The sequence below is a fragment of the Microtus oregoni genome, unplaced genomic scaffold (genome assembly GCF_018167655.1).
Source record: "Microtus oregoni isolate MIOR12 unplaced genomic scaffold, Mior012 000016F_ref0000370, whole genome shotgun sequence".
Taxonomy (NCBI): domain Eukaryota; kingdom Metazoa; phylum Chordata; class Mammalia; order Rodentia; family Cricetidae; genus Microtus; species Microtus oregoni.
Window position 1 is genome coordinate 3271468 of NW_024543075.1, and position 9643 is coordinate 3281110.

A 9643-nucleotide genomic window follows, 5' to 3' on the forward strand; every position below is an offset into this window, starting at 1 on the left:
CGGATCTGTCCTCCCAGGTCACTCCACGGGTTACTGGGCAGATGTCAAGTGTGCTGGGTGGTGCAGGGTTCTCCACTGAGCTCTGGAGCCAGTGCTTCCCAATCCCCTTCCACAGGGGATCCTACTTCGCAGCCTAGAGTTAGGGTGGACCTGACCCCCACCAGTCTCCCCGCCACGGTCCCACCTTCAAACCCTCTGGTGCCTCACCACACATCTGGCCATGGTAGGAGGGGTCCAGCCTGACAAACACCTGCATGACGGGCACCAGCTGCACCTGCAGCTGCAGTCCCATGCCAGTCTGCACCACAATGAAGAAGGATGATGGACTGAAGATGGTGACGTTGGCTGTAAGGTGAGAAGGGTTAGACATGCTGGGAGTTGGCCCACCAAACACCGCAGTGCTGCTGACACGGGAGGGGGCACCAAAAAAATCCCATGCCCAAAGCTCCCAAATGTGCGAGGGTTATAAATGGCTACCAGCTGCCCCTGAGAGAGCATGGTTGGCACTGCCTGACGTAGGATTCACATTGAACCAGGGGTAGCAACTTCTCATCCCAGGGGAAACACTAGAGCTGCCTGAGGCCACGAAGAGCTCCCCAGGAGCTAGACTCTACTCAGGGCTGAAATATGTTTGCCCACTGAAGGTGCCAGCCTTGGCTCTGCTGTCCCAGGGAGCCACACACCTGCTGACATGGGAAGCTGAGTAAAGATGGAGTTCAGGAACACAGCACCGTTGGCCTGGATCCGGATGACCTGGTCGCATGTGGTGCACACAGTCAGTACCCACAGGGCCCGTACAGCCACTTATAGGAAGAATTCTGACAGAATCTCCCTCCCTAACCCAGTGACAGAGCCAGGATGGAAGCTCAGGCCCGCCCTAGCAGTAGGTTCTCTCCACAGGGGTGGTGACCACTCCTACCTGAGGAATTAGAGAGGGAGTAGCGACCTCTCTTTACTCTGGCCAGTCACTACTCCACATGCTCCACACTCCCTAATCTGTCACTTGCAGCCCATAATGTGGCGGTCATCAGAGTCCCAGTGCTCACCATGTCCCCACTATTGAGGTTGAGTGTAACCACTTTGAGGCAGTTCTCAGTGTCCGTCAGTCCACACTTTCGCAGATCGACTAGCACAGTGAAGCCGCTATCTGCACATTTCTGTCAAGAAACCCAAGGTGTGGAGTTGGATGTGGAGTTCTCTTATGCATAATCTCTCAAGACCTGGAGGGGTTCTGGGGGTATCCTCAGGTCCTTGGTTCACCATAGGGAGCTTGTCATGGGCCTGGGACTTCCCAGTCCTCAAAGAAGTTTTCCATGACCTTTGCCCCTGCTGTGGACCCTCACAGGACCCTGTGGGCCAGGATGGCGGCCATACCTTGGACAGGACGTAGCTGCAGTCCCCGTGCACATTGTAGAGTTTCTCGTCATAGGTGAAGACATGGGACCCACCTTGCACAGAGCAGGTGCCGGGGCACGGCAGGTCCTGGCACTGCCACAACCCCCCAGAGCAGGTGCTGTGGGGGAGTCCATTAGCAGAAGGGTTTACAGCGGTAAGAGGCAAGCCTCCCCCTGCACACCTCCACAAAGGTGGTTAAGCTTACCAGGAGCTGCAACTGGTGTTGAAGGACTCTCCAGGGGCATAAGTGTGCCCACCACGGGTGCAATGGCACTGCTCCAGGGGCAGGCAGCCCAAGTGTCTGATGTCATCCAGCACAGTGCCTGGAGGAAGGGACAGTGGTTACAGATGATCCTGGTACAGGTAACATGAGGCAGCTTGCCTCCAAGACAATCCTAGTCCTAGGCAGCGGGAAAGGCCCCTCGTCTAGAATGCTGCCCCAGCCTGAACTATTTGATATAAGCTCCTCTGGGCCTTAGTTTCCCCACCTGACCTCAATGACTAAAAACACCTGTTTTCTGTGCATAGCTCATCAGATCTCGTCCTTGTTAATAATCAGTGTCCATCCTGCCTGTAACCTTGGAATGCAACCCCTAGCCAGGCCTATTGCCATTAGGAGTGGAGAGGATCAGCTGAGGTGGAGACCATGATCCTAAAGGTAGCCATGGAGGGGCACAGAGCCTGCCTGGGGGACAGAAGCAGCCATCCATGCAGTGATCCTCGCAGAGTTGAGAGCGTTGGGGGTTGGAGCAGGTATCCACACAGGGCGAGCTGCACTCCTGGTGTTCCATGTTGAAGGGGCATGTCCAGTCTGTAACAGAGATAGCTCTTGACCTAGGAGAAGTGGGTCCTGATTGCTTCAATCAGTGGGAGCCATGCCCACTCCCTGCTCCCATGTCCACTGAGGTCCCAGAGCGCCATCTGCTAAGTAAAGCAGCAGGCTAGAGAACAGGGACCCAACACTTCTCATAGTTCCTTCTCTGCCTATGGCCACCTGAGGCCACTGCTCTCCAGGAGATCCTGCCCCAAGGTTCTGGAGCCATATCTTGTTGCTGTGCTCAGGGACACAACTGAGTCCCCACTCTGAGACCAACATCAGAACCCTCAGGTACAGCATCTTCCCCTCAGCCTCCCCACTACCTCCTCTTTCCCTGACATTCACCCTCTCTGTGGCCCTTCAGTGATTCTCTTATCTTGACTTCCTTGCCAGGGTCTAAGCTCAAGATTGGGCTATACTCTAGTGAGGATACTCACTGCAGAGATCAGGACTCCTCCAGTTCTGCGGATGGCCTCCTGCATGGGCACACTGGCGGGAATATTCAGCAAAAGTGGCGCATGGGCATGTGGGGCAGCGGCACAGATCCTGGACACAGGCATCCAAGTACATGTTGACATCTACCAGGGCAATGCACTCGGCAAAGGCAGGGCCAAGCAGGATGCGGCGGCAGATGTCCTCCTGGGGAGTACAGAGAGGCTAAGCATCTTCTGACCCTCAAGCAGGATTGCTGTGGCACTTGTAATAGGAACCCTGCCCTTCCTAGGCCATACAGGAAGCCCCTTCTTCACCTGGAGGTTCCTTCCACCTATACATCCGTTTGTCTGTCTGTCCATCCATCATCTATCCATCCATTCATTATCTGCCCATCATCCATCTACCATCCGTCTATCATTCATTAATCGCTCATCTACCCATCCATCCATCAATCACCTACTCCATCCATCCATCCATCCATCCATCCATCCATTATCCATCCACCTTCCTTATACATTATGCTATCCAAATACTGTGCTGTGCCTGGGTATAGAGCTCTACTTGGCTCTGAGGGAGTGACCCAGGGCTCTCTGTTCCTCCCACCTCCTATTTCAAGGCTCCAAGACATGCTGACTTGTGACCTGTGCACCCAGGAGAATGCAGAACGCACTCCTATGCTGTGGCTCAGAAGACAGGGAAATAAAGATGACACCAACCCTCAGGTGGCCCTCAGGCACGCGGTGCTGCTACTCAACTGCTTACTACCCCAGTACCCCTGACAGGCCAGGATTTGACAACATTCTCGGTCACTTCTCAGGTTAGGTAGGAATCAGGCATTCTACTAGGTTCAGGGTTTCGGGAGTCAGATCCTAAGGATGAGTCCTCCCTGCTCATAAGAGGGACTCCTTGAGTGTTCACCTTGGCCCTCTGTGTGATGGTGGGTACACATCTCCTCCAAACACATCACCTACACACAGAGAACTTATGTGCCCTGGTGAGTGGGTTGTGAATTCCATCAAAAATGTGAGCCATTTGGTCCCACTGGAGAAAGCCAACTTGGCCTGCCTCCTTCAGGCCCCAGCCACAATCTCTGAGGGCTCAGAGGCCATTCTCTGCCTGCTCAGGAGCAGGAAAGCTCTCACTGTCTTGTCACCCGAAGATGTTCCTCAGCCTTTGGCCAGGAAGTTCTCTGGTATTCTGTCAGTCGATGCAGGCCTCACACTGTCCCCGGCCTCGGGAGATGCGGTCTGATCAAGGTGCTCACCCTACAGGCCTTGCACTGTCCCCAGCCTTGGGAGCTGTGGTCTGATCAAGATGCTCACCCTATCTGTGCAATTGCTGACCGCTGAGGGCAGGGTGTCCTGGCACTGCTCAGTAGGACCATCCAGCTTCTGCAGGTTTCCAAACTGTACAGGGGTCAGCCTGGTGTCTGCAGGAGGGAAAACTCACAGTCAGGAGATAGACTTCCTGAGGTGCTATCAGAGGACTCTATCTGGATCACACACACACACATACACACACACACACACACACACACACACACACACACACACACACACACTTCCCTCCTCAATGTCTTGGCAACACCCCCGTCCCATATCCCTCCTGGATTTCCTTGATTCTCTGTCCCTTGGGACCACCTAGCCTGAAGACTCAATGACACTCACTGTGGGCGTAGAACTCGTTGACACCTGGGAGCCCATTGAAGTCGCCGCACAGCCCACACGTCTGGTTAGTATATTTAGAGTCCAGCTCCAGCTGAGAGGGGGAGACAGAGCAACTCCAGCCTCAGGGCTTCTGCTTTGGCTCCAAGGCCTACCTGGTAGCTTCCCACCCCACTTGCCCAGGGGACCATAGAAGATATTCCTCCGATAGTCTGTAGGGTTTCTATCATAGGTCCCTAGAGAAGCTGCAGGTGAACTGTGAGGTTATGGGGGAGGCTGCATCGACTGTGCAGGAATCCAGGAATGACTCTGAGAGTTTATGAAATCTATGGGGAGCTTGTGGGGCCTATGGTAACTGTGAGGAGTTATAGGGGAGAATGGGGGGCTGTGGGAGACAGGGGATTCTCGGGATCTATGGAACTGAAAGGGGATTATGTGAGGCTGTAAGGGCCTGTGTAAGGCTTATGTAGGGTTATGGGGGGCCGTAGGGAACTGTGGGTGAGTGTCCTTACCAGAGCACTGTCTTCATTCCACAGGAAGGTGAGGACTAGCCGGATGCTGAGCTTCACATACCCACTGGTCTTCTCCATCAGAAGACCTGCACGGCTGTAGGGCAGCTCCACCCTAGGCAGAAAGTTCTAGTCTTCCTTCAGCGGGGTATGAGCAGGGGCTGTCCTCCCCACTTGCTCTGCTCCTGACCCCTCCCCCAGAGGACCGAGTAGGGACAGAGCAGGGTCTAAAGGCCTGGCTTGAACATGCTTTTTCCCAAAACCCAACTCACTGCTGTCCGTCCACCAGGACAGAGCCATTGGCCAGCTCAATCACCAGCCCCTGGGCCCTGAGGACCACATGAGTGACCACGGGCCTGGAGCCCTCAAGACCACGACGCAGTTGGATGTTGAAGTCCTCATAGGTGGCCCCACAGTGTGAAGAGAAGACATAGTTACAGAGGCCGGGGAAGTGGAACATGTCACCGTCGAAGGTCTTGTAGTGGAAGTCACCCCATGTGCTGCACACCCTCCCGTTGTGTGCCAGGTTTGCGGCTACAGGGAAACCAGATGGTGTCACCACTGAGAGCCAGCACTCCATACCCAGCTACCTAAGGGGCAACCTCCTGGGGCCATGGCAGTATCTTTGGAGCAGAGAACCCAACTATCAATAGCTTCATGGGCCAGTTCTCTGCTATTCCACCCCCTCAGTTGCTTGGATAAAACCTAATGACCCAGACCCACCCCTCATCCATTTCATTTGCTACAATCCAGACACTCAGTCAATGGATGTTCCCAGGGCAAGTTCCAGACCCTTTTCATAGCTGTTCAGAGGCCTCAGCCTATGTCAGCTTCAACCAGACTGGCAAGCCCCGCCCCCACCCCCCCCAATTCTCCTTGGCCTGACAGCAGTAGGTGCTGCCCACTTACGGCTCATGGTCGGGAAGACAGTCATGGGCGGGATGAAGGTGATGTGCCAGGTGGACGAGGATGTGGAAGCTGCAGTAGGAAAGCTGGGTCACACCGGGGCTGTGGCTGGGGATCTCCTCCCTGGCCACCCACTTTCTTCAATGCCCACCTCGAGGGAATCAGGAAGCCTAGGACTAACGGGTAACCATCCAGTTTCTCCATGGTCATCCCCCGACCCTCTTCCTGAAACCTTCTGCTGTCTACCCAGGAGCCCTTCCTCTCCTGGGTGCTCCTGTCTGTGTGTGCCCAGCGCGGCCGTTGGACAGAATGGACTAGTCAAGAGTCTCACTGTGTCAACTGGTGTGGGGAGACCATCTGCCTGTCCCACCTGAGCCCCACCCCACTCCCTGTTGCCCCTGCCACCAGAATATGACTCCCCAACCCAGAGCCTGAGCCACGTACCACTGTACACTTTCTGACCATCTCCTGTGAATTCGGGGTGTTCTGAGCTCAGTTCTTCTACCTCGCTCTGGCTCTCTGCAGGATAGGAGAACACAAGTCAAGAAGAAGCCATCAGACCGTGGCCATTGCTCTGGCTTAGTGTGAGGCTTGTGGACTTGCTCTGCTCCCAGGTCAAGACCTTCCTGTAATCTCCAAAACCCTGAACAGACTTGGGCCTGGCGATTCCAACCCCATCAGCTGTAGTAGCCTTCAGTCACTAACTATCACCAAAGAGCCAGGTGTCCTCGGGAATTCTGACCCTTCCAGCCCAATCAGTCCTTCCCCTGCAGTGGCCCTCGCCACCTCCACCTATGGAGTGACACCTGGTCTTGCCAGTAGTGGGGCAGATGTGCCCAGTGGCTTGAAGAAGTCAATTAGGAAACCATGTTAATATTGGAACGGTGACCATCTGTCAGGAGGTGACAGTCAGCCCCATCACTTGAGTCCCTTGGAAGATGAAAAATGGCTTTGTTAGAGAGAATACAGTCAGAAGTTCCCAAGAGGGACACAGCAGAAAGAAACCTATGATCAGAGGCAGCCCCGGTCTGGAGCTGTGGGTTGGGGCAGGTGGCATGAGGGTGCAGTTCTTGGTGCAAAATGTCCACTCTCAGCAGTCTGGATGGTCCATTGCCTCTGGGCAAGGCCACCTCCACAGCCTCACTGCTAGAGGTCCAAGAAACAGCTTCAACCTCCATAACTCAAGCCTCCAAAGCCCGATGGCTCCTTAAGGCCAGCACTTTGCAGGAGACCATGTGCCCCCAGGCCTTGACCCAGATGGCCACTCGCTCCTGTGCCATGGGCAGCGCGGCTTCCTGTTTGTTTTTCCCAGCGTGTCCAGCTGCATTTGGAAACCGCAGGGACCGTCCTGTGCATTAATCCTTCCTCAAGGGCCCCGCTTGACTGCATTCCCCAGAGGGCATGGCCTCTCCCTCTGTCCATCACTGATCCCGGATCCACAGCCTCTCCCAAATGGTCCTGGCCCAGCCTTTCCGCTGCCGTCCGCTGGAGGGCCCCACGGGTGAGGACACCACCCCCACTGCTGCTCTATGCTAGTCTCCCTCAGGCTGAGATCTCCCCGTCTCCACTCAGCTAGAGAGTTGTCAGCCACCCCCATAACATCTTGGTCTGGGTTACCACCTCCCATCTGGACAAACACCAGATCCCCTTTTTGTTAGGGCCCAGCCTCTCACCCTTACCCCAGGCACAGCTGTCACAGAAACACACTCCCCCAACCCAGGGCTTAAAGTTGCCCTTCCCAAGTAAAGTGAGTGGGAAGGAGGGCTGACTTCACCAGGTAGGCGCAGCACTCTGACAGACAGGACCTGGCTTAGGGAGAGCCACATTGTGGAGGGAGGGAGAAGGCCCAGGAGGGCAGTTCCCAGCCAGCAGACAGCCTTTGAAGCACGAGAGACAACCATGGCCTCTCTGGCTCTCCAAGAATGGGCTTTGGGGACCCCACCCTCCCTTACTGTCTGTCTCCTTTTCACAGATACAGGAAGCCTGGAGCTGAGCTTCCCTAGTCTAGAGAGCAGAGCTTGGAGAGGTCATGACATCTGGGGGTTCAGGCTAGCTCTGCTTGCTTACAGCTGAGTCCTGTGGGAGCCATCTTTCCAATACTGCCGACAGCGCTAATACTGCGGTTTTCTCAAGAGCAAACTGACAGGGAAAGCAGATTTGCTGATAAGGGTCACACAGCCTACCTGACTCAGTTCTGGGTTCAGACCACAGCTCTGGGTATCGGATCCATCTGATCCGGCTCCAGCCCTAATACCCGGAGGCAGAATCCACTTCACCAAGGAGACCCCAGCCTTGGTGAAGATCACCCCGGTACTTGTGACCCCAGCAATTGGTGGGAGAGCAGGGCCTGTCCTTACTAAGAGTCTCTGTCCCTTCTAATTCTGATACAGACCTCTCTGACTCGGAAAGACCTCAGTCCTGTTTCATCTCCAAAGCCAAGACTGCCATGGGGTTTTCACCCACGAGGGTGCATACCTTGAGGCTTAGAGCACCTAACTTCATCGAAACACCTCCATCAAAGCCAGGACCTTAGGCTGCTGACGGAGTTAGAGGGTGGGACATAGGATCCAGAGCCCAGAGAACCACAAGACCTGGGACCACGGTGTTGGGGACAGTGGGAGATGCCTGTCGTCTCAGAAGGGAAAATCCCCAGGTGGAAGTCATTTCTCTGGGAAGATGGTTTTTAGAGGGCAAGGGGCTTTGACCTTACCTGCTGGCCATACCGTGAACAAGGCCACAGAGGCCCAGACCAGAGCCCAGTTCCAGCTCCTGCTGCCCATCCTAGGGACAGCGCAGAGGGCAGGCAGGAGGGACTGAGACAAGGCACTTGCTCCCTGGGGGCCTGGACTTATGTAGCAGAAGACCTTGGCCCAGTGCCCAGTTCCTAGGCCAGGTAAGGCACTGTCTACTCCCTGCACAGCCACGTGTGTTTGCTCTTGGGGAGGGGCTATGGCAGGAAGAGGCCATGCAGGAGGAAGGATTTGCAGCCAGACAGAGGGCCCCCACCCCCTGCGGCTTCTGAGAATTGGGAGGGAGTAGATAGGGCAGGGAAGGGCCAGCACTTGGCCAGGGGGTGGAGCTGGCTACTCTGGATTTGAAGTCCTGGGCATATGGAGTTGGTATTTGGTCAGGAGTCCTATGCCAGCTCCTGTGGGAGCCTGGACACTACAAGGATCAGAGTCAGAAGGTCAGCAGCCTTGCCTTGTGTTTGCTCAGGAAGCTGACCCTAAGTGATCGGCACTGAGTCCCTGAAGAATGGGCAAGGCTTGAGGGTGGGCCTACTCCTCAAGGGTATCCCTTAGCCTGGAAATTGGGATTCTGGTTGCATTCCAGATGGCCATGGATCTGGTAGAGTCTCTGTAGCTTCTCGGGGTCCCAGGAGAAGGGAACCCCTCACCGACTCTGAGAAAGGATGCATCTCTGGGCTCCTGTCTGTTGCTGAGCTCAAGCACGTGGTGAAAATGAGGTCCTGTACTGATTTTGGCCAACATAGGCCACAGATTTCCCCTAGTGAACTCTACCTCTTCCCAGGGGTGGCTTATTAACCCTGGGTCTTGACAAAAGACCTACCTGGGGCTACAGCTGGTGGAACTGGTGAACCTCGGGGGCACAGTGGGGTGAGGGAATGACTGGGACTTTCCTGACACTACCGCCCACCCTGAAGAGGAGTCCCAGAGGCTCAGTTCTCTCAGTTGTATTGATTGGGTTTCCTGAGGGTTTTGGGGAGCCCTTTCCTTGACCGTGAACAAACCTACCAATGCCACTTCTAGGCCGTGCAAAGAGCAGGATGTTCATATCGTAGCACGGCTTTTCCGTTAGATGCGCAGACTGGGTTTACATCCCATCTCTTACAGCCGTGCAGCCACTAGCAATGCGCACCAGATCACAGCAGCCTGAGAAAGTTCCTAGGGGTGGAC

At 55.2% G+C, this 9643-nt stretch overlaps 1 protein-coding gene across 1 annotated transcript in view; it reads right to left on the bottom strand.

Annotated features, from left to right (window-relative positions):
* The window catches only part of Muc5b (mucin 5B, oligomeric mucus/gel-forming), a 33411-nt gene extending 24905 nt beyond the window's left edge, over window positions 1-8506 (bottom strand). The window contains exons 1-14 of the mRNA XM_041666528.1: window positions 8437-8506; window positions 6171-6245; window positions 5730-5798; window positions 5093-5354; window positions 4824-4935; window positions 4315-4405; window positions 3970-4076; window positions 2650-2851; window positions 2081-2206; window positions 1601-1718; window positions 1375-1513; window positions 1047-1157; window positions 684-753; window positions 208-345 (exon numbers count right to left, since the gene is read on the bottom strand). Coding sequence (XP_041522462.1) covers window positions 208-345; window positions 684-753; window positions 1047-1157; window positions 1375-1513; window positions 1601-1718; window positions 2081-2206; window positions 2650-2851; window positions 3970-4076; window positions 4315-4405; window positions 4824-4935; window positions 5093-5354; window positions 5730-5798; window positions 6171-6245; window positions 8437-8506 — 1690 coding nt within the window. The remainder of the gene's footprint in view (window positions 1-207; window positions 346-683; window positions 754-1046; window positions 1158-1374; window positions 1514-1600; window positions 1719-2080; window positions 2207-2649; window positions 2852-3969; window positions 4077-4314; window positions 4406-4823; window positions 4936-5092; window positions 5355-5729; window positions 5799-6170; window positions 6246-8436) is intronic.
* Between the last annotated feature and the right edge of the window lie 1137 nt (window positions 8507-9643).